This window comes from Micrasema longulum, unplaced genomic scaffold (assembly GCF_059751315.1).
Source record: "Micrasema longulum isolate JH-2025_06_02 unplaced genomic scaffold, ASM5975131v1 h1tg001002l, whole genome shotgun sequence".
NCBI lineage: Eukaryota > Metazoa > Arthropoda > Insecta > Trichoptera > Brachycentridae > Micrasema > Micrasema longulum.
This window is the reverse complement of record NW_028278190.1, coordinates 63,717-89,689: the sequence shown is the minus strand read 5'-3', so window position 1 is coordinate 89,689 and position 25,973 is coordinate 63,717. Positions and strand designations below refer to the sequence as shown.

Below are 25,973 nucleotides of genomic sequence, written 5' to 3'. Positions count from 1 at the left end.
TTGTCGTGACCGACATCGTCTTCCATCAGTCTGATCGGGTTTTGTGGTGACCGACATTGTCTCCCACCATCAAGACAAAACCCGGTCTCTGGTAAAAAATACATAAATAAAAGTGAAATAAAACTAAAAAACGTATTTCTACACAATAAGTTTTTCTGGGCGTCGCATATGCGCATAATGCCGTGTGTCGTTTGTACTATTTACCAACGTTTCGAATCATATTACAGTGTCCATCATCAGGATCCATGTTATTTTTGTATATAGATTTGTAATTATGTATTTATTATTTATGTAAAACATTTTTTATCACTTATTAAATACATTTTTGTTATTTTCTTAGGTTAACCTTTTCTTTTATTTATTTCTTATATACATTTTTTAGATCTTAATTTTTATAGGTACTTTTGATTTTCTTATTATTTTTTTTTCTGTAGATATGAAAAGAAATTTTCGATTTGCTTTTTTATTTTTTATCATGTTTTGATTATATTTATGAGCACACACTATTTATATAAAGGTTTATATTTTTTCATATATTTAAAATATATCCAAGTAAATGGCTATTCTTTAATTTTAATTGTATTATTTTACTCTATTTTCTTAATTTAAGAAAAAATATTTCTTTAAACCGTTTTTATCTGGTTTTGTTGAGTTCGTTTTCTTCTTAATAATATTTTACAATGCATCAAAACAAAATAATATATTTTCATTATTTTATACGTATACAGTATTATGTCTGTACTCTTTTATTTGATTATTAATTAAAAGTAATGTCTGAGCACCATCAGGACAATCTATTATTGAATAGTTTACTGGCGCAAAATATATTTGAATACTTTGTTTTCTTTATAATGTATTACTATTGTAATAATGTGTATATTTTATTGAATAAAGACTTAAAAAAGAAAAAAAAAACCTTGAGTACTAAGGATTTGTACCGTGTCGCAGTCCTTGCTGTCTACAGCTTGTCAATTTGAAATCTACGGCACTTCACAGTCTACGCTTTTTTGTGATTCCTTTTCAACTGGGTACCAGTTATAAAGAAAGCAGACACAATCTGAAGGGATGTATGATAAGATGTATAAATGTGGAATACGATAGGAATGCATGTAAGGGTAGACTTGTGTGGCGGTCCATTCTCTCTACCTACCCCTACCGGAATATGGCGGGATGGCAGTAGCCGCAGTTTCTCGAAGAAACGTCAGTAAAAAAACTCAATCTATTGTGTACAATGATTTTAAATCTATTCAAAATTGCCTAGTTTTTTAACACATTCGACTACGAATCGAATTTTCCAATTTGATTGATAAAATACATATATACAAATAAAGGACGAATTCACTTCGAATTCGGTTACAAATTTTCTAACTAATATGATAATCGAATAAAAATAAATTATTAACACATTCGATTAACTATCAAATGTTGACTTTCGAGTAAATTCGACTTGCAAACAAATCCGACATATGAAAAATTTCGAGTAGCTCCCGAGCAGAAACCAAGTAAGCGGGATGTAATAAATATCTCCCATCTTGGCGCAAGGCAGAAAGCAGTATGCCTCCGAGTTCTAAGTCTGAGTTCAGTTGCATTGCTCATTTGAATATCTGATATGCTTTCCTTTCACCCCTGACACATTTTATCCCAAGAAAACTTTTCTGTTGAGTTCGATTTCATATGCGAGCAACTGGTAACAGATGAAATAAAAGTTTTTAAATTATCTCCTTCTTTCATAAAATAATTTTCCAACTCTGAAAGTTATACGTTTTCTTTAGTTTTCTGTATTATTCTTCATTTGTGGCATTTGGAACATAAGGCACTGAATTGGCAAACCTTTTTTCCATGCCAGCTCTTTTTATGCTGGCAGCTTCCATTGTCCGTTGTTATTTAAGAACCGAGGCGATTAAATTAATGGACAGCCACAAGGTCAGTTAAAAAATTTGTACTTAAAAATTACTTAGTATTTTAGTTTTCTCTTTGTTAATTTTCAGGCCCATTTTCTCGCTCTTTTCCTTAACTCCTGATAGCAATTTAGGTATTCCAAATCTAATACACGTGGAGGTAATAAATCAAAGCTTCATGTCACTTCATGTAGGATTTTGAGCTTGTGCAGGTATGTAGCGAGGGGTATAAATTCGATCATTTGCACTTGATCTCAGACACTGTTAAAAATATAAAACAACTTTTCTAAATTATACCTTGATAAGGGAAAGGGAGTACGTAATAGCTCGGAAATCAGTTGGTAATTGAATAAAAATTAAGTGATTACAAACGAAGGGTCTTTAGTTTAATTTAAATTACTACAGAAAATTAGTGCTTCAAATATAATTTTTTTTACTATGATTTTACATATTTCAAAGCTTTTTGTTTCTTTTGCTTCTTCAGGTAACTGATTTTACAGATTTAAACATTTGTTATGTGAGTTTTGAAATTCTCTTTTTTCCATATCTTACGCGCCAACCACTAAACCACGGAGCGGGCTTATCTCAAAAGGATTTCCTTTAAAGGACGGAGAGCTCTCTTCTTTAACTCTTAAAAGACTGTGGTAAATAATCCCTTTGCGCGCGGTGATGTAACATCGTGTTAACATTAGCAAAAGCCGGAATATTTTAAAGTTCAGACATTTGAAAAAAAAACATGAAATCATACTGTTTAATAATTCTTTTTCCATAATTTATGCGAAAAAACATAAAATATTGCCCTGTTATAGCAAAATAAGTGAAAAATCACAAATACACCGCCCATGTTGCGCGCGTGCATACCTCATCACTGTCATCAACCGACTGAAGACTAAATCTGTTTTATACAACACCCGCCGCAGAACGGCATCTCTGTTTTCTTTGTTGTGAATTCTATATTCGTGCTCTCTTTGTATAGATGTGTTGCTGAATTAGCGGACATTTATTCTTCCCGTAGCAAGGACAAAATTTTTTTGTATTAACATTTGGCATAGTTATAGAAATTTTGCTTTCCAAATCGGGTGTGAAAATGTCCATTAGAAGATTACAAAAAATACGAATTCATCGTTTTTTTTAAATAAGAGAGATATATCAAGTCTTGTGTCCTTTGTCGACTAGTGTTACACACAGCCACACAAGAGTTAAACGAAAGGTAGTTATGTTCTTTAAATATAATAAACATTATAATTGTAACAGTAAAGAGTACAACTTTACAATCTGGGCTGTTTATTATTCTAGGCACAAATGTTATATTGAATAGGTCCAGAGTAAGTTTATGTTATTTATCAATTTCAAATTAGGTGTTGAAATCGAATTTTAACAGAATTTTAACAGATTCATTAAATTTCCACAAAATTGTTTATAAATTCCATGTTTGATACCGGTGCAACATTATCAATAATTTATTTTAATCTACTGAAAAAGATAACTCGGCAAATCTACCAATACAGTGGCAACAATACTTCGTTTTCATATAAGGTAAAAATGCAGTCATCAATAGACTTCCTACTCTGGGCAATAAGTACCAAGGCATCAATAATTCATTCCGTGTGAAGTGTAATACATACAGGGCCGCTCTTTTTTTGTATTTTTTGGGTGGGGGAGACTAGTTCTTAGTATTTCTAGATAATATTTGGGCGTAAGTATAGCCTGTGAGCTCGCCAATACATGACAGATGACATTAACATAACCATAGAAAAACATAGCAGTTGAGCTCTCAGAAGTAAAGCAACGTGAATGCAGCAATGCTTGAACTACATGTCAATAATATTCTAATAATAAATAATATTATTTGGCCATACGGAACTTTAAAGCACACCTTGGTTTAATTACTAATAGTATTTTATCGGTTAGGTAGGTGTATTTAAAAAAAATGTTTCGTACCTGAAAAAAGCACAAATAATTATGTTTTTGTAAATGATGTCAGTAGCGACACTTAGAGAGTGGCTTTGTGACGTTTTGACATTTTTTATAAGAAATTCATGGCGTAGCCGAAATACTGTTATAAAAACGAGGATGTTTTTGTTGATTGACGTTAGCAGGCGCTACCCAGGGGCGACTTTGTGACGTGAGAAATTATTTAAAAAAAGAGATTCATGGCGTAGCCAAAATATTGTAATTAAAACGAGGATGTTTTTGTTGATTGACGTTAGCAGGCGCTACCCAGGGGCGACTTTGTGACGTGAGAAATTATTTAAAAAAAGAGATTTATGGCGTAGCCGAAATATTGTAATTAAAACGAGGATGTTTTTGTTGATTGACGTTAGCAGGTGCTACCCAGGGGCGACTTCATGACGTGATGAAATTATGAATTTAAATATTTTTTTTCATTTTACATAGCGTAGCCGAGATAAAAAAATTGCGTGGTGTTTCGAAATTTAACCGTGTAGGTAGCCGCCTAGTTACAATATTATTTTTGTATTTGTATAACTCCTGTTTTATAATGTTTATGTATTTATCGCTATAAGAATCAAACTAAAGATAGTTTTTACTTTTAATCGCTATCCGTTTTTTAAATTATGTTTGTAACACTCAGTAATATTTATTTTTCAAGTATTCAATGTTATTTTTGCATTTTAATTAATATTGTTAATATAAAGCGTATTTTTATTTATTCGAATTTACTAGACTGTTTTTATTACAAAAAATAAAAATGCATATTTCTCTATGTATTTTTCTGTTATAAACAATCTATTAAAATAATACACATCAAATTTCCATTGTCTGTTGATTTTATTTGCAATCTTCTTTTTTTTCGATGGTTAAAACTCTAGGAAATTCAAAGACAATAAAAGTTTTACTGTCATATATTGGCGAGCTCACACGCTATACATAGCCCTATTTGTAATAATACATATTTTTACTGTTTATTGAAAATTGTTTTAATTTCTTTATTAAAATGTTTTTTGTCTCAATTTTATTGAAATGCTTAAAAAATTTATATTTGCCAATTTTTTTACCGATATTTTTATAGCTGGTTGCGAATTATGTGGGTATGCATTGTTAAAATATTGTCACTCTTCAAAATCCCTTTTACCCACAACAACTGTTCACATCCCACCTTAGTACCCTTTGAACATCCGCCACAATAATACCTTGTGTAGTGAATCGCGCGCTTATTTTGTTGAATGTTTGCTACATTATAGACTTTTTTTCCACAAACCACCAGTATTCAGCTCCAGATCGGGGGCCTATCCTTGTGTTGTTGGCGCTCGAAATTGACCAGTCGGACCATCACAATTCCATCAAAAACGAATCAGGTCAATTTTTTGGGGTTGTGACCGATTGACACTGCATACTGTAAATCGAGGATATTCACTTATTTCATTGAAATGAAAATACAGTCCACTCCGCTAAATAATATCGTAGAAGCTCTAGGGCCTCGCTCTCCGCAGTTTTTCGCCCCAGCCATCCACGTGGGAATTTGTTTTCCTACCATAGCATTTTGCATATGTTTTTTATATGATTTGCCTTTTCACATTTCTTAATTTGTAAACAACTGTCAGTAATAACTTATTTTTAAATGCTATATTTTACTTAAAACGTTCCTAGCTTTTGCTTGCGGCTTCGCTCATGTAGTATTAAGGAAAAAATAGTCTGGTAATTAAGTAGTTTTGTCGTTTAGCAATAAAAAAATTTTCCGATGTTCACAAATTTAAAATCCTACTACAAAACTAAAACGAAAAGCAAGCTAAACCAAACTAACCACAGATAAAGCAAGTGTGTTCTAGAAATTTAAAGATTTAACTTCAAATTGGACTAGTACGGATGGATAGTATGGATGGATTAGTACGGATGGAAAGTATTGTTTTATTTATTTAATTATTTATTTATTCATATTTTTCGCTTACAAACTATAATTAATAATAAAAATAATGTGACCTCACTGGGGTTTCCCGTACCGAGGACACTTAACAATTGAGTTTTTTTTATTACATTTGAGAATAAACAAAGAAGAGTCACTTAAAAAACAAACATAATTAACAAATATTCAGACAGTTTTAAAAACAAGGTATTTATATACATCTATATTATTTATATTACAAAACACACAATGGATGTATATTATGGATGGACTAGTATGGATGGATAGTATGGATGGATAGTATGGATGGACTAGTACTGGTGGATAGTATGGATGGATAACATAACTCTACTTACTTATATGTATAATACATGAATGTATATTTTTTTAATACTTATACTTACTTATTTTTTTATGTATAATTGTATGTAAATGTCACTTAGTACCGTTAATTTTAATAAAATCAAATAATGTAATTGACTGTTTTTCATGCTTAGTAAAAATAAGAGTATGTTTGTGTCAACATTTTCCCTACAAAATGATAAAACGACAAGGCTGAAGGAAATTCCTTCCATTTAATGGTGGTACATTGTTGTTTATCTTTTAACTATCACATTTCGCTTAATTTATGGTCACCCTTGTATTTTAATAGCTCTATGTACGCATTCACACACCGTTTTCAAAATCACTTAACATTATCACAACATCCAGAAACTCCATAAGGGAGTTTATAAACACATTCCATGTAATGTACATAACGTAACACATTAAACAGTTAAATGATCAATTGAACTATAAACAAAATAAACAAACCATCTCTCCATTTTACTGCAGGGGTAGGCAGAGAGGATATTACATTGTTTTCTCTACATTCGTATTATTTATTATGTATTATTTTTGTATATATTTATTTTGTGCACTATCGTAGATATACAGTTTTACAACACATTAGCATTTCGACAGAATTCAGCCTACTCTCATCGTTATTTTATACTTTTATAATTATTGATTGGCACCAGAATTCAATTGTGAACTGCTAATTTTGCCTCCTGCGACAACCGTTCACCCAGGGCTCGTATTACAGTGGGATAGGAAGTTAACATTTATCTTTTTTAATAAGATTCCTAAGCAGATCTTAAAAGAAAATGTTGACAAAACTTTAAGGAAAAAAATAATTAAATGGCTAATATGTAGCAAGGCTTTATATGGATTATTATTTTATGTTAACAGTCATCTATTTATTTTTTTATAAATGAATTTTGTGGAAAAAATACGTTTGCTTTTGGTTCTTAATAATGTTTATATTACTTTTTAAATTTATATAATTTTTCTGATGTTTTTCTTTGTAAAGGAAACATAAGAAACCTGCTGACAAGCCGGTTTTGAGGTTTAGTGGGTTTTTCATTATTTTTTCATTATTTTTCCTTTTATATTTTTTGTTCATGTTTACCTTCTTAAATAAAAAAAAACAGTAAAAAAAATCTTCAATTGTATCGAAAAAGTTAAATTAAGTTTTCTATATGAAAAATAGAGTATTTTTACATTTTTTTCTATCCATGTTTAATGTTGTTTTTAATTACAGGTTACCAAAGAAGCTACTTAAAATTTTCAAACAAATATACACATTTTTGTACACAAATATCGATTTTATACTGTCTCGATATGTACCGATGAAGGTTGCGTTTGTAATCGTAGCCCTGCTCCCGGCAGTCACCCTCCTTTCAAAATCATTGAATAAATATTATATAGATATCTGATGTAGATATTGACAAAAATAGGTGAATAATACGTAAGAACTTTTATTTAAAAAAAACTAACAAGGACAAGTTTAAGGACAGACCAGCGAAGTTTCTAAATAAAAATCATACATACTAAACTGTGGTACAACAAAAGGGTGTGTTTATTTGTATTTGTATGGGAATAAGTGTATATGTATGTTTGTGTGTATGTGGGAGTAAGTGTTCCGGTGTGTGTAAGTGTGAGCATTATTAAATAGCAAGTGGAATCGTATCGCAGCCAGAAAGAATTAGTCTTAATTTATTTTTAAATAAATTAAGAGGCGTGTTAAATATATCAATAGATGAAAAAAAAAGCATTGTAGTTAGAGTAAAAGCGATAGAGGAAAGAGTGTTGTGCATAGTTAGTGCTACAGACTGGCAGATGGAATAAATACTTATTTCTTGTCACGCAAAAGGGAACATTAAGATTAATTTTGGAAAGTAGGTTAAAAAAGTCAACTTTATTAATTAATAATTACATAGTTCAAATATAGTGCGTCTATTTTTAAGGATAAACAATCCATTTTGTTCGGCAGATTGGCTGTAAGTGCAAAGCGTTACATTGTTTTTATAATCTAGGTATTTTAAAAATCTTTGCCTTTTTGAAAATCGAGTCAAAAAAGAGTATTGGCGAGGAATTTTACTGTTAAACTTTTTTTTCAATATGACGTGATGTGCTCTGTCGGAACATCAGATCATCATCATTTCTGCTCTGCACCATGATCAGCTGGGTGTAGGGTATTATGAGCTCCTCAAAATCAACGGAATATCGCTATCGATAACAGTTAATGGGTTTGAGCAGAGCATTGGAAGAAAAACGTTCGCAATGCAAGGATAGACACGACAAAGTAATTTTGAAGGTGACAACTCTTCGCCACATGTTGTGAGGCCAGTCAAAACATACTTGGAAACGCTCAAATGAGAAGTCCTACCCCACCCGCTGTATTCACCGGATATTGCTCGTTCCAATTACCACTTGTTCCGATCGATGACTTGCGGCCAGGATGAGCAACACTTCCATTCTTATGAAGATGTCAAAAAATGGTTCGGTTAGTGGATAACCTAAAAAAATTAGTGGTTTTTTCGAGGTGGTATTCGTATGCTGCCAGAAAGATTGGAGAAAGAAGTCGTTAGCGGAGGAAAATATTTTCAATTACCATGCTCTATCCTTTTTTTATAAAAAAACATTTATTTTCACGAAAAAACTACTGAGTGCAAAAATATAAACATGAACAAACATAGACATGACCTGAGGCCCTCAAAAATGATGACACTTAACTCATTCCCAACGCGTATTTTGTCGATCTTCGACTAAGGTAAACACTGTAAAAATAATTGTGTAACTTTTCATTGATAAATAATTTCATTAATAAACAGCTTGAAACAATTAATATTCAAATATAAAAATTATGTTTTCTAAACGTCAAACTAAACCTAGCGGCGCAATTGCGAAGCTCTTCTGACTTACAGGGATACACTGATATGAGAATACGTTTTAAAATATAACAAATGTGAGTTTTATTTAATATTCCCCAAAATCCAGTGAAAAGAAATAAATGGGTCAAAATTAAAAGGAATTTAAGGAAAAAATCTCTTTGGGATCCTCCATCTTTTAGGAGCATATGCATGATCGTTGAATGCAGCCCTGGTCTAAATGAACGAACTCAGTAACTATGGGAACGTTTTCGTGTGACTACTTTAAAAAATATTTTAATCTGTAGGGCACGTCTATGTTTTAATATGTCAATGCATGTGTATCAAAAGAAGAAACAGCATGAACTAATTCAAGCCCCCGATTTGTAAATAAAATTAATTTAGTAATCAAAAATCTCTTTATTCAACATAATTTTGACATTATGGAAGTATGTGATATCTAATGCATAATGATCAATCAAATAATTAATTTGACCATTTTCATTTGTATATTTTGTGTTCAAAGTAGATTTTGAATTTTGCTATAGAATTTCAATCAAATTATTCTGTCAATGCAATTTATACCGGAGAGAATATTTGTTCCGGAAATTGCATGGTGCATTTTTTTATTATGGATAACTTATATAGCGACATTTTCGTTATTTAATACCCAAGAGCGTTTTATAAAGTGATTCTTTAGATAAATACATATAATTGAAGCTTTTAAATTTGTAATTTAATTTTCGCAAATACAGAAAATATTTTGTTCGATCTGAAGCCATGATATGAAATTTTTACCGCATATTTATCGAGGACACCCGCTACGAAAATTCAGCAAATAAAATTGATTCTCATGTATTACTAGCGGACTGCTTCTATTTTTTGACGCTGCTATGTGCAGATTTTAATTGTCAATTTTACGTACAAAGTGGATTGTGGAGGCTCGTATAAAAGGTAATAAAGTGAATGTCTAGTTGGCTTAACTGCATTTTTACGACCTACCTTTAGTGTAGTCAAGCTTCGGTGGAAAATGGAAATAAATTCCGTTTTTTACGGTAAAATGAAGCGGAAAAACGAGTTACTATATTGTTGGCTTAGGAGTGCATTTTTAAATTTTATGGATGAGATAATGTGTGTGTAGTACGTATATTTTTTTATAAACGATATATTGAACGGAGCAGATAATCAAGTGAAAAAAATATGTAAAAACCTATTATTTATAAAAACTAGGCATTTGTGGTAGTTTCCTTAATTGGTTATCAAGTTATTGGACTGGAGGTAAACTTGCTGTTAAATTTAATGGATATTTGCCAAATTAGTTTTCAGCTTCATCGGGAGTTCCTCAAGTTTCCCACCTTGGTCCCCTTCTTTTCAATGCATTTATAAATGATTTTGCGCTGATATTTAAGAACATTCAATAACTTTTTTTTTGCTGATGATTTGAAAATGTTCATGAAAGTTAAAAAAGTTCATGATGTCAAAACATTACAGTCAAATATCGTATATATATTATGTTAATGATATGATTGAATCGATTATATCTGAATGTTAAAAAGTGCTATCGTTTATCTTTTAATCGCATACGCTGTCTAATAGTATCTACCAATTACATAAATAATACGACTATAACACCGGTTGAATCAATCAAAGATTTTGGCATCATATTTGATAGAAAACTTTATTTTTCAAAGCACTGTGAAATGATTTCAAACAAAGCAATGCGATTTATTGGGTTTGTCACTAGAAATACGAAATATTTTAACAGCATTTCTTCAAAAAAAACATTATAATTTCAACAAATTATGCGGTTTTTTCACCCTCCTGTAATTTTTTTCATTTTTGGAGATTGGAGTTTTGCAAGTTAGTCAGACGATATACTAATTTTAATATTTTGTTTCGCTGTCTTTGTAGTCCATTTATGTTATTTTGATTTACTGTTCCCCACAATAGTTTCGTATAACTATATGTATATACTCTAAGCATATAACATATTTTAGTTTTTACACAGGTTTCAAATATTAAAATTTTTTCTTTTTCTCTTTTGGAACAAAGTTTTTGATTTAAAAAAAAGATTCGATAATGTCGCCACTTAACTAATTAAATTATTGATATGAATATATATATATATATATATATATATATATATATATATATATATATATATATCGATTGTCTGTCTATTGTTAGTATTAGTATTTAACACGTTCAATTTCAATTAGTCGTTTATCATTTTTGTAAGCATATATTATGTCATCTTTTCTAGATTTAAATTGATTATATTACTTTTTTTTTCATGAAATGTAAGTAAATTTGTGTTGGTCTATTAAGTCAATATAGTTAAGTTTCTGTCTAATTATTATTTTTTAAATAAAAAAAAAAAGTATACGAATCGTTTGACATAACGCTGGCTTTTAAAAATGTTTCAAACGACTCAATTTTCCCTGTATATTTCGAGTGAGCTTTTATGTGATTATGCCTTGGATAGCACTTACCTACATAATGTTTCATATTTATCTTCTGCATTTCCTGCACGCCTGATACTTAAACGGAAAGAGACCCGAGGACCGCCCACACATTCCCGAAGTAGATGTATCGGGAGAGCAGAAAGGCGACAGGGAATCTATGGAAGTGACGCTCTGTCGAGCGAGTAATGAAACAAAGGAGAACCATCCATCCTTTGATTGTGAGGCGGGACGCCTCGCTGCATTTCTCATGAACATATTGCACATATTTCTCTTGTTGTGGTATGTTATCCTGTTACATCGCACGTGCAGTTCGACAACTCGCAAACAATTTGATGCACTCGATCGAAGGAAATTGGATTTCAGATTTTCAATCTTTCATTCGGATAGGTAGGTACTGGCAAAAAAAAACCATAGTGATTTCTTGGCTAGATCATTTAAAAAAAAAATGTTTTTGAAAACATAAACACATAAAGAATCTAAAGTTCACCGGTTTTATTCGCGTAGACGCAATAATAATTTTAGTTATTTTTTTAATAAAGATAAAGCTGTTGATAACATAGATGTGTAGACATTTACAGGGCTTATAATCTGTCATTAGTTGAGTTATGTGATCATTTTACACACTGTGTAACATCCACTATTCTGGCTATAGATAGTTGACTTTTTTTATTCACGAATGGCATTTTTCGATTCTTTATGTATGCTTGGTTTTAATATAACATTCCCATCCGCGTTGATTTAATACAGAGAAAACTCTCTTTTTATACATCCGTTTAATCTCATATCGCTTTTAGTGTTTTTTTGCTGTCCATTTGCTCTACATGTCCAAACTAGCGCAGCATTCCTTTCCTAGCTTTGCCGATAGTGTTTATCTCGGCTTTGGAACGTACTTGACATTTTAGACACATTGTTTTACCACGCGTACACCCAAGAGATGGCATTTCGACAGCATTCAGCTTAATTTCTCTCTTTTTTTTTCAATAACATACGTTGATCCATTAATTAATTTAAGTAAGTGCCCATAAATGGGACAGACCATAATTGAGACAATCGTCTCCTTGCCAAGACTACTGGGTCAAAAATTATTTTTAATGCGCTACATCAGATCCAAATTGGTTGCAACAGAGAAGGAAAACATTTTTGAGAAGGGAATATGAAAATCTAGGCGATTACAGGGATTATGACCTGTCATTGGCTAGTTTGTGTCGCTACTTTACACACTTTGTAACATTCACTATTTTGCTTATGTTTAACCATCCACATTTCCTCAACTCTTCCATCTGTTGACTTTTGTGAAGTAAAAGAACTGAAACCTTTATCATGTAGGTGACATTTATCCGGCAGAACCAATTTAGGTACTAGGCAACGCCTGAAATCAATTTGTCAATATTGATACTTCTTCTTTTACCAATTAGTTTTATGGTAAATGCTTTCACTGCAGTTATCATTTTATTGAAAAAATATGTAGATAAAAAACCTAGTACTTTATATAATTGGTACACATATTATTTATATTTTTATGTATTTCATTACTTTATATTTGTTTTTTATTATATATTACTAAATAATTTATGTTTAAGTAACATGTATTCTTGGCACTTATATGTATATATCGTCGGTGTAGCGCAAGAAGTCATCAAGTAACATTTTTGGTAAAACTGAGTTAGAAGTCAATATGGGTTATTTTTTATGCAAACAATGAGAGCAAGAAGTCATCAATACGTTTTTTGCCATAGAACGGCTGTTTTGTGGATGAAAAAAGTCATTAATGTTATAAAATGTTATTTAAAAAAAAAGAAATCATCAGGTTACTTAATGACATTTTATTTTCTTTTCGGTATACTTGGGTACATACTCCAACCTTTTTCACCAAAAGTCATTAACTGATTTTAGTGATTTCTTGCACAAATTCCGTTCGCACTAAAAGTCATTAACTGATTTTAGTGATTTCTTGCACAAATTCCGTTCGCACTAAAAGTCATTAACTGATTTTAGTGATTTCTGGCACAAAATTCTGTATGACAAGTGCTTACTCCCTACTTTGCGTCAGAAGTAATCAACCGATTTTAATGATTTCTGGCAACACTTTCTTACAACATGAAGTGAGCAATAAATGATTTCTTGCTTCATCTGTCAGTTGTCATTTTGAGTCCGCCAGTTTAGTAGCACGTTGGGAGAGCTGTTTTAATCAGTGTTTTAACCTGTTTCTTGTGGAATTCTTCCAAATGACCTTAAATATGAACAGTTTTCGTGCCGGACGCGGGAAAAATATGATTTTAGCGGTGATTAATGAAAACCTGCAAAGCAATGATAGAATTCCGGTAAGATTTCTAACCTCACTTTATTGTCTTATAATAAATTGGTTTACGTTTACACTATTTAACTATGCTTGTATAATCTTCTACAGGGCACAAATAAGGACTGTACAATTGAGGATAATGATAATTTACACTTTGATGGGCAGTCTATCGAGCCATCAACGTCTGCAACTGCACTGCAATATGATTTGTCAGTGCTTGAAAAGGATTTATATATTACAGTAAGGTTTAGACTTTAAAAATTTGAAATGAAATAAGTACTTGTGTTTAACACGACGTATTATTAGTAGTAGGTAGTCCTGATAATAACTAATCCATTTATTTTTATAGGATGATGATGATAGTGTTAAGGACCCAGATTGGCAAAATAGCAGTACATCTGAAAAAAATAATGACGCGCCAATTAACGCAGGTAAGAAAAAAAGGAAAACTACACGGTGGTATCAAGAGAATAAAGAAGGTTGGAAAAAAAATACTAACCGTGAAAATAAGTTTAAATGCTTGCCATACAAAAACTACAAAGGAGTTGCAAAACCTGCCAAGGCTTCGAAACCCATTCACTGTACTTGTCGTTATAAATGTTCCGACAATTTCTTGGAGGATGATAGAGTTGAAATTTGTCAAGTATATTGGGGAATGGCAGATTATTGCAGACAAAAGGATTATATTTTACGCCACGTCATAAAACAAGAGCCAAAGCGGCGCCTATGGGGAGGGATTTCTGGCAAACATCGTACAAGCACATACGCTTATTTTTTTGAAAAAAATACTGAGAAGATAAGGGTTTGCAAACCTTTTTTTGAACGCACTCTTAATATTAGCAATGGACCTATTAATAAAGCCTTTGAGGGGATGGGAACTCATGGTATATTTCAAGAAAAAGACAATCGTGGGGCCCACCGCCCACATAATAAAACATTTGATGCTGATATAGAAATAGTGAAACAACACATTAGTAAATTTCCTACAATGGAATCTCATTATTGTAGGAAATCATCGTCACTACAATATCTAGACAGGAAATTGTCTATTCAAAAAATGTACGAGCTGTATTTGCAAGAATGTAAAACACTTATTAGGAACCCTGTGTCGCAATACGTTTATCAGCAAGTTTTTGGAAAATCTTTTAATTTGTCTTTTTATAAACCCAAAAAGGACCAATGTTTAGCATGTTACAAATACGACCAAGCAAAACAATCAACTGAATGTGCCAATTTTTCCAATATAAAGCTAGAATATGATGCTCATATCGAGAGGAAAAACAAAAGTTACATATCAAAAGATATTGACAAAAAGAGGGCAAATGAGGATAATACGTTCCGCACGATCACTATTGATTTACAAAGCATTTTGCAGATCCCTAGTGGTGATGTATCACTTTTGTATTATGTCAGAAAGTTGACACTTTATAATGTCACAATATATGAAGGTCAGCTTCCAAACGATGCATACTGCTATATTTGGACTGAGTTAAATGGGAAAAAAGGAAGTAACGAGATTGGTACAGCTCTTTCAAAATGGATTGAGACGCTACCGAGTTATGTAAAAGAAATCAGCATATTTTCTGATATATGCGGCGGCCAAAACCGCAATCAACATATATCAGCACTATTTCTATACCTTACACAAAAAACTCACTTAGACATTGTGGAACAAAAATATTTAGAGTCGGGTCACTCTTTCATGGAGGCAGATAGTATGCATAGTGCCATCGAAGAACAACACAAATATATGCCAGCTAATTCCGTCACAGATTGGAAAAACATTATGCGTATGGCCAGATCCAATCGTAAGCGTCGTGACATAAAGCCATATGAGGTCGAAGAAATGTCTTTCAAAGACATTTTAGACTTAAAAGATTTATCTTCCACAATAATAAAAAATCGATCTGTTGACAATGACGGGAAAATAGTTGCTTGGCTCAAAATCAAGTGTCTCCGATACGAGAAGTTATCGCCAAATATAATAAAATATAGGTATGACTATGAAGGCAACTATTCAATACTGGATGTTAGCCTGTCTGATGAGAGGCAAAAAGAACTCTTGGAAACGAGAAAAAGGGCAGAAAAAGAATTAGAGGAAAGTAATCCCCACTTAATAATATCTGAGAAAGCAGTTAGATCCACCAGACAATCTAAAAGAAGAAAGATTGAAAATAATGATGCCAGTAGTGTTGAAAACCCTAATAATGTTAATTATAAAACTTATGAGGTAAAAAGGGTGTATAAACGCCCTATCCCGATCACAGATGCGAAGAAAAAAGATTTATTGAAATTGTGTCGGGGTGGCGTTATTCCTTGTGAGTTGCATACGTGGTTTGAGGCATTTCCAAGCACAAGTGGTAAAGACTTTATACCGGAACCTATTGAAGAAGAATGTGAAGAATAAAATTACACTGATTGCCATAAAACTTTTTGTTTATTCAGACGTGTCCTCTTTTTGTTTGTGTTTTGTAATAATTATAAGAACTCATGTTGAGATTATTGTGTCAAGACAATAAAACTTATTGTTTATTCAGAAGTGTCCCCTTTTTGTTTGTGTTTTGTAATTATTATTCGAACTCATGTTGAGATTATTGTGTCAAGACAATAAAACTTATTGTTTATTCACCAGTGTCCTCTTTTTGTTTGTGTTTTGTAATAATTATTCGAACTCATGTTGAGATTATTGTGTCAAGACAATAAAACTTATTGTTAATTCACCAGTGTCCTCTTTTTGTTTGTGTTTTGTAATAATTATTCAAACTCATGTTGAGATTATTGTGTCAAGTATTTATGTCATTAGAAGCCACCGAATGTGTTTTTTCAAAAATATTTTTAAGATAAATAAAAACAAAACAAAAACTTATGATATTTTATTATTGACGACTAGGAATGAACTTTTTACTGCTACAATTCTTACCATTTCATGAAATAATTATTTCGTTTCCAGAACTAATGAATTTTGCCAGAAGTCATCAAAATATATTTTTTGGATTTTCTTATCATAAATAAAAACAAAAAAATAATAATTTATGTGCAAATAATACTTATTTGCATATTAATTAATTAATTTAAAAAATTAAGCTAATATCTTTCTATTTTACATAATTATTGCAGATTTAAGGCATAGAAACTTTGGAAGCGATTTGCCAAAAAACGTGAATTTGTTACTTAATGACTTCTTGCGCTACACCGACGATATGTTATATTTGTGTAATAACGATTTTTAATTTCTTACATTTGATTAGCTAGGCATTTATAATTAAGTAGTTTTAGTTTTTTTTATTTGTTATTGTTATATTAAAATACTTAACATACTTAAAAAAAATAAAAAAAACAATTTATATCATTTCGTCATTTGAATTTTAACAAAAAGGTTTCTAACTTTTTACTAAGCTCTTTATTGTACCATTTTTAATACAATTTAAAAGTTTTAAGCAAATATATTATTTTCATACTTACGCACCCATACACACGCACCCTCTCCCCCTTTCATTCCCACACGCACATGTATCCTCTCCCTCATTCATTCACGCATACACACATTCACATACACATGAATACAAACGTCACACAAATACAATTACTAAACTTATTTTCTTATATATTATGTGTCATTATATTTACAGTGGATTATTTTAATTGGCTTTAGTATTGTAAAGATTTTTCTAATTATTTTGTTTATGTAATAGCTGTAAAAATCCCAAATAAAATGAAATAAAATAAAATAAAATATTAGTATAAAACTACTTATGCTCTAAAAGATTAAAAAATCTCCTTCTTAGAACAGGCTGAGCCATGTTAGATGGAGACTATCAAAAACAGAGAACACTACGTTTTCATTTTCTATTCATTAGTTTTATATAGATTCCCTATTAAATATGTATCCAAATTTTATTCAATAATTATTTGTTTAAACGTATTTTAATGTATATCGTGTCTCATTTATGGAATGGTATTTATAAGTCGGATACTTTTAAAAAAAAAATATATATATTGTGTGGGTACTTTAGTTTAAGCTATTTGAAAACAATGTACATCATTATTGTTACTTAATGATTGAATAAAATGAAAAACTAATTTAATTTTTGAGATTTCGTTTAAGAAGAAAAGTTAGAGATTGAATAAAAAATGTCCTATTCATGGACAACCTCCCCTACCAAATCTCTTTCTTTAACTGCTAATTTCGCCTCCTTTGAAATCCTTAGTAAAAAAGGATTTTAAAAACTAGCATCCATTTAGTTAAAAATAATAGAATAACCGCAGGTACTTTTTTAACTTGTATAATGACTTTTTCGTTAAATAAAATCACTTTTGTGCGCTACCGAAATTCGAAAAACATCGTTGTAGCAAAGTCTTTTACTGCAATTAATGTTTCCTGTAAATAAGAATGTATTTAAAAAAGAACTGGAAAGGAAAGAGGCCCCTCGCAAATAGGATAACCTTACTTATAAAACAATTTTCTGCCTAATCCAATTTTAGGAGATACGGCCTTATTATTCGTACCCCATCCCCACATACCCCTGATGTTACGTGATATATTCTCGCGAGAAAAGGGAAGAAAAAATATAAGAAACTTATCTGAAACGTATTCTTGTTATTGAGAAAATGAGCTTAAATTAGGCACGCATCATGACTCACGTACAAAAAGTGTCCTGAAAGGCTGCCTACCCAAATATTCTGAAAATACCCCTGTGACGTTAACAACCTGTCGTAAATGTCCACAAGAATTTTCAATTATTTCTTTTTTAAAATACGTATGTACCTGGGTTAAAACTTATGTTTATCTCGTGGTTTAGTGATCAGTTCGTTTGCCTACCATGCAAGACGTTTCAGATTTGATTTCCGACTTGTTTGACATGATTAAAAATAGTGTTTCTATTGAGATTCTTTCTAAATATGCCAGACTTTATGATCCTTATTCCTTATTCTTGTACAAGCTCTTAACGTCGCAGTGACCTGTGAAAATATATTGCAACGAATTTCTGTGAATAGTTCTCGCCCTCCAAGTCCAGGTCTTTAAAGAGCCTGGCTACTGTGTGAAAGGCGAGAGATCTCATTTTGCTAAATCTTTCCTTCCAAACCCAAATCCATAAAGTATCGGGCTAAATAAAAAAAGGAATGTATGGTCAGCTCAGGAGGGAATTAGAATTAAATAAACTGTATGGAAATTGTAACTCATTTTTAAAGTTCTTTCAATTGCAGTCATCAATAGACTTCACTCTCTAGGCAATAAGTACCAGGACATTGGTGACTCATTTCACATGAAATTTAGTACATATAGAGCGGCTCTTCTTCTTTATTTTATTGGTAATAGTTCTAGGTAACTATTTGTTACTATTGTTAAAAAATTGTTTTAAACTTCTTTATTAGTGTTTTTATTTTCTTTTTTCGTTTCTTTTCTTGAATTAATTTATAAGTAAAAAATGTTTCTCTTTATCATTTTTTTTACATCATATATATTTTAATACATAAACATATACTATTTACCTAAATATTAGTTTTCAATAATAATACATATATATATATATATATATATATATATATATATTTAAATGTTATTCAAAATTGTTTTCTTAGTTTTTTTTTAACTGGTTCAAAGTATTTCAAATACCAAATTATCTTTTTTTATCGATAATTTTATAAGTAATATTTTATTATTTTATATAGTTTATATTTCTTAGACTTTCTTAATTAATAATATTGTTTTAAATGCTATGTATTACTTATGCTTACATGTATGTATATTTAATTGTATTTGTATCTAATATGTAAAAGGCACCAAGTGCCGTTTATTTCAATAAAAAAAAAAAAAAAATTTTTTTATATGGAACACTTTAATATTGCAGCAGCACGGATACCAGTATCATGTAGATCTTGATGAACTATATAATTTAGTGGTTTATATAACACTAAACTTCACTTTGTACGAAATATGCTGACGCAGCATATGATAAAGATTTATCAGAGAGACAACTTTTCACATGTGACTTGCTCACAGAAAGATAGAAGCCCAAGGTACGGGGCGAGCTCTTTACAGGTTTAACCAGAAGTCTACCGAGGATGAGGCTTCTTTTATGATGTAAAGTATTGTAAAGCATCACATTCACATAAAATGTGTACAGGTGTTTCCTCATCTGCACTGCAGAACCTACATCTAGAAGTTTCGGAAAGGTTCATTCTAGCAAGGTGTTTGTTAAATCTGCAGTGCCCTGTCAGGGCTCTAGGCCAGGCTTTAAAAGAGTGCATTACTTTCTTATCCGTAAACATTATTTAAAAAATACATCTTATATTATAAATGCTGTGCACCGTGAGTTCCTCTGGGGGGTCTAACAAGTCCAACCAAACAAACGCATTAAAAATATAATATATAAATATGTATACAAATATATATTCGTGACAATATCCAGAATTGAAAAAATAAATAAATAAATAAATTAAACTATTCCACGGGGAGTAGATCAGTGATCATTCAGTGATCCCACCCACGAAATATAAGAGAAGGGTCACTTTGTAGGTATTTTACTTTACATGAAATGAATCACCCATGTTTTTCTACTATTTTCCAGAGTATGCAGTATGTACTATATTGATGACTGCACTTTTGCCGAATGAAGTGAAAATATTGTTGCCACAGTATTGGCGAGTTATCGTTTTCGGTACATTAAAATTAATGAGTGATATAATTTGAGTGGTGTCAAACATTAGTTATTTTATGTAAATTTAGTATAAATATGATAATAAATCAATGGAAAAAAATACTCGTCTATAAATTTCAAAATAATTTCTGAGAATAGAATTAGTATGGTAATTTTAGCTTAAAGATTCATAAAAAATTTACACAATTTATATCATTGTTTATTACTGTAGAAATTAATCTTTTAAGATGCATTGGAGCTCCTACCCAGTTGGAAGCAGAACAACGATGTTGTTTTCTGTATTACAACTACTGTAACTGCTCGAGTAACTGACTGATAGGCTACAAACTGACTGTATGAACTGACTAAGTAACTATAGGTGCGATTACTTTTACAAAGTAATTGTCCAGTGTTCAAGTTGGGACTTGAGGTCTCATACTATTTCTCTAGCTGACAGATATTTGATATCCGTTCGTGTCAGCAATTTTGATGTTTTGACAATCTATTGTTTACATACAGATTCGATTTCTGCACTGTCCTTAAGACGGTAGTAGGTCAGATGATAGTGGGCGTTCGTTTCCGGGTGAGTCCTACATGATAATAACATGAATCGTAATCTAGTTTTAGAAGTATCCAATCATAGATCGTTGTTTTGTTTATCATAATATGGATATTGTTAAAACAACGTCCCATATTTGAAACAACATAACACGATTCATGATTAAAAGTTATGTTTTCGTTTTCACAACTTTCCACTTTCCATTCAAAAATAATTGGACGAACATGAAAGTTGCTAAGAACGAAATCGCTTTTGTACACGTGAATAATTTAGTTTGAAAACTTAAATGGAATAGTTGATACGTATCAAAGAAGACAAAAACATTGACATTACAAAAGAGATGGAGAATATTAAAAAAACGGATAATGTAAAAAGTTTCGGCATTTGAAGGGCATAAAATCTGTCATTGGCTATTTAAGTGTTATTTTACTCACTGTTTAAAAATTACTGTTCTTCCTATGCGTCATACTTCAATAATTATTTTGTTCTTCAATCTGTTGACTTTTTTAAAAATAAGAGTTCAAACCTGGATTGCTCTGGGTAAAATTCACCCAATTGCATAATAAATGTCTGTATCCAGGCGGATGAAGAATACTGTTCTGTGTATATAATTTAATATAAACCCTGGACGAGTGTATTTGACTCGATTGCTGCTCTCAGGTAAAAATCCTTAACTCTTGTGTGGTTTGATGTCACACTAGTCAACCCAAGGCCGTAAGGCCCAAAGCAGCAAAATTCTGAGTTTTGAGAATAAGTGTCTCAGAAGAATCTTGGACGTGCGGTGGTTTGACTTTGTGAAGAATGAAGTAATAAGAGAACGGACGCAGCAAACTCCGGTGATCAAGGGGAGGTAATACGGTTGGTTTGACAATGTGCGGCGGATGCCTCCTGAGAGCCTTAACCACGCTTGCTTATTTTACAAGGCATCAGGTTCTCGACGTCCTGGACGTCCACTGCTGACTGTTCGTCAGCAGTTCGTGTCAGAACTACGGGACGCGAACCTGATTAGGGAGTTTGCACAGGAGCTGGCAGCCGACAGAGATGCTTGGAGGATCGTTATGGACACCATATGCTCCATTTAGGGAGTGGACATGGAATAATATAAATAAATAATATAATATTAAACCAAGGTTTTTGGGTGAGTAGAGCAATTTGTTTTTTTTTTTAATTTCGCAGATTTAGCACGGATTGTAATTTTATCGCTTAATCTTCCTTTACGACGAATTTTAATTCTTCATTTTTACAAGGGAAGGTTGTAGAAGGGTCTGCAGCGTAGGTAGGTACTGTGATTTATTAAAATAATTAAATTTTATATTGCAAAGGAGGGGTGAAGGTGATTGTAATTTACATAGAAGAAACCACAATAATGACGTTATGACTCTGGCCATTAAAAACAGTAATTAAAAGTTATTATGATTTAATGAGAAACGATAAAAAACCGATCGAAGTTAATTTTGGGCAAAAAGCACGCCATATTATGACAGAATCAACCAAAGATATTTTAAAGTAAATTTGAAGAAATTTTTTGAAACCGTCTAAAAACAGCATTGTATTTTAATTAGTAAAACAATATTACTACGAGTATTTTTTGTTTTTCTCTTTTTTACCTGAATATTAAAAAAAAAAAATCTAATGCATATTCGAAATAACATAACTTAAAATTACTAAATAACTTAAACAGTGTAAGCCTCTCTCTAAGCACAAGAGCTAGTCTCTTTTATGGAAAATACCGTTTTAAGATTAACTAAATATATAACAGCAGATTATAGTAGAAAAAAAACATGCTTCATTTTGTGTAACTATGTTTACTAACGAATAAAAAAAATGATAAAAAAAAGAAAAAAATCAATCATTTCTAGTAAGATATAATTAAATAGAGAATAGAACGATAGTTTCAAAACATGTTCTGAAGAATGAGGGTTATCGCGTCAAAATTGCCGTTCAAAACACGGAGTAAAGTAAAAAAAAACTGTCTGTGCCAGTTTACTGTGAATTCAAAGCTGTTTGTCGCGCCTTTTTTCACTGCTTCACATTTACTCACTACAAGTTAAGTTCCTGAACTTATGTTGAATCGAACACAAGACGAATGCTTAGTGCTGAATCTAGTGTATATATATATTGTTTATGCATATATGGGAATGATCGTTTTGTATCGTATTTATAACTCGACACGACTGGTTTTGATACAAAAATTCTTTCTATTGTAGATTTTCTACACAAAGTCACGAATAAGTAAATCCCATTTGAATTATTCTTGATTTTTTGTATTTCCTTACAATCGTTGACATAAACGTAAACGTTCCCTAGAGAGTGAAATATTTCAAAAGTATTGACCCAAAAACATACCCATAGTTACTGCTTTTGTTTATGTACACCAGGGCTACATTAAACGAGCATGCATATGTTACCAAAAATTAGAGGATACTCATTTTTGGCAAACAAAAAAAAATTGTATTTATTATAACATTAGTTAACATTAGTTTTTGGTGGATCCCAAACCGATTTTTTCCTAAAATTTATTATAATTTCTTATGTATACTCTCAGTGGCTTATTTGTGAAAATTAAAAGTTTATTAACATTTCATTGAAAATATTGTCCACAGCTAGCGACTACTTTCTCCAACCTTTCTGGCAGCGTACGAATACGATTAAAAACGACAAATCTTTTGAGGTTATCGACGAATAGAGCCATTTTTCGGCATCTTCACAAGAATTAAAGTGCTGCTCAGCCTGGCCGTGATGCATCGATCGGAACAAGTGGTAATTAAAGGCCTCCGTGGTGTAGGGGTCAAGACGCTTGACTCACGAGCGGTAGGTTCCGGGTTCGATTCCCGGTGAAAACAAAAAAAAAGTGACTTTTCTCAAGCCTAGGTGTTCTGTTATGAACTGTAATTGGGCCTCCTGGCCTGGTTTGGGGCAAAAAAAAACTATAAAACAAGCGATTTCCGGTGAATACGGGGGGTGGAGTAGGACTCCCTTATGTGAAATTATATGTCAATGCTTACAATAAAGATAGTGTTTATTATTTTCATAACAAACCTTCAGTTGTAAAATTAATATAACACAATGAACTTTGAATATTTATTTATTTATAAATTTATTGCAAAAAAATAATATACATACTTAATAACAGTGAATCCGTATAAAACCAATTAATGTGAAATGAAAACGGAGTGTTCTCTGTTTATGATAGTCTCTATCTAACATGGCACAGCCTGTTCTAAGATGGAATTTTTTTAATTTTTAGAGCGTAAGCAGTCCTATACTAATAAAACAACATAAAAAAGAAAAACTAAAACTACTTAATTATAAATGCCTAACTAATCAAATGTAAGAAATTAAAAATCATTATTATACAAATATAAAGTATATATATGTGCCAAGAATACATGTTACTTAAATGAATATAGAATGAATCTTCCTCTTACTTTCTTCTTTGTTAGTTGATGTATTTTTTTCAGTTTTAAATTTTCTTGTTTGACAACAAAATGTAGTTTTGTCTGAAACATGCACGTGCGATATTTTATGAAACGTTCATAGGTATTGCTCCATACGGATTCTGAGAATATCTCGTATTTAACTTCGAGAAAGTGCCAGAATCGGAGGAGCGCTCATGTTTTTCGTATATTTTTTTCAATTTCGTTCTAGAAGTTGTCGGATTCGACGAGGGGGGTAAGGTCGGATTCGGGATTCGACGGACGTAGGGCGCGTGGAAGCAATTCCGTGTAAAATTGCCTCCTAAATTGTTGTAATACCGTGCTGCGACAGGACCGGGTCTGTAAGATATCGCATCGGCATTACGTATGACTCGAGAGGACTCGAATTGAAAAAGTGACAAAGAACATGAACATACTTCGATTCTCAAATCAATGGAAAAGAGTGCCTTTAAACAAGGTATCGCACATCCAATTCAACAGAGTCACAAGTGAAAAAACAGTGTTTGCAGGAGAGCCCAAAAACAAAAATAATATGTCAAAAAACCAAGTTTTTTTGTTTTTTTTCTCACCCTTTAAAGCAGTGATTATTAATATTTTTCTTTTATATTTATACGATTCTTCTGTACGTTTGATGTCACTAAACTTTTCCTAAACGGATTAACCGATTTATGTGCGGTTTTCAGTCAAATGTAGATCTTTGCGCTGTGCATGTTTGTAGAAATTAAAATTTTAATTCGAATTTATGAAAAAAAAGTTAGAAGCATAAATCCTTTTTTTCATCGACCTACCAGGACGATTCGACGAGAGTGCAAATAAAAGAAAAAATAGAAGTATGTTGTTTTTTTGAGTTGAAAAAAAGTTTGTTTTTGAATGTTTACAAAACTTTCACTTTTTATGGATCCCAATCAGACTCTTTCCTCACATTCCTTAATTTTTTTTTCTATTTGCTTCTTTTTAAAATAAATGCATTTTTTAAAATCGCATTCATGAATAAAGAAATCCCTTGTTGGTGATTAGGTTAATGTTTTTGAGTACGCTTAATTTGCCTTAGCTGGTAGAAACAAGCACTGACTGTCTCGCTGATTAGCTTTTCAAGCAAAAGTTCAACGTCAATGTGAACGCCTAAAAGCTTCACAGCGGGTATAATATCAGATCCAGTGTCTATCGAGGAACCTTAATTAACAATATATATTTAATCGTAATTGAAATGTTTTGAGTTATGGCTCTATTTGATCAAATGTGAAATGTATGAATTTTTATTCGCAAGAACAAGTCCCGAGCATCTATTTTACATGTAGGTTTTGCTAGGAACGTTTCAGTTTTCTCTTTTAGGCGCATAGAATATTGGATTTAAGTATTTTCTTCGATGTATGTTATCATATTATGTCTGTGTCCTAGCAGATACGTTATCTGTGTGAAATAGAACCAGAATCCTTGACGAGTGCCTTTGACTCGATGTCTACTAATATGTTAAAATCCTGAATAAGAAACGAAATAGGTGTAATTTATGTTTAAAGCATTAACATTTCAAAGATTTTTCACATCAAAAAAGCCTTAAAAATTATATTCCCTTGATAAATAATCAAATAACTTTAACTGAAAAGCTTTACTTTTACTACTAATA

At 31.5% G+C, this 25,973-nt stretch overlaps 1 protein-coding gene across 1 annotated transcript; it reads left to right on the top strand.

Annotated features, from left to right (window-relative positions):
* The first annotated feature begins 14,663 nt into the window (after positions 1-14,663).
* LOC148277623 (uncharacterized) lies at positions 14,664-16,122 on the top strand. Its single transcript, XM_088232641.1, has one exon. It carries the CDS (start codon positions 14,704-14,706, stop codon positions 16,120-16,122), a length of 1,419 nt encoding a protein of 472 aa, XP_088088767.1. The 5' UTR covers positions 14,664-14,703.
* Positions 16,123-25,973: the final 9,851 nt, after the last annotated feature.

Excerpts from the sequence above, each read along its gene's own strand:
- LOC148277623 (XM_088232641.1), top strand. The coding sequence starts at position 14,704 with ATGGAATCTCATTATTGTAGGAAATCATCGTCACTACAATATCTAGAC.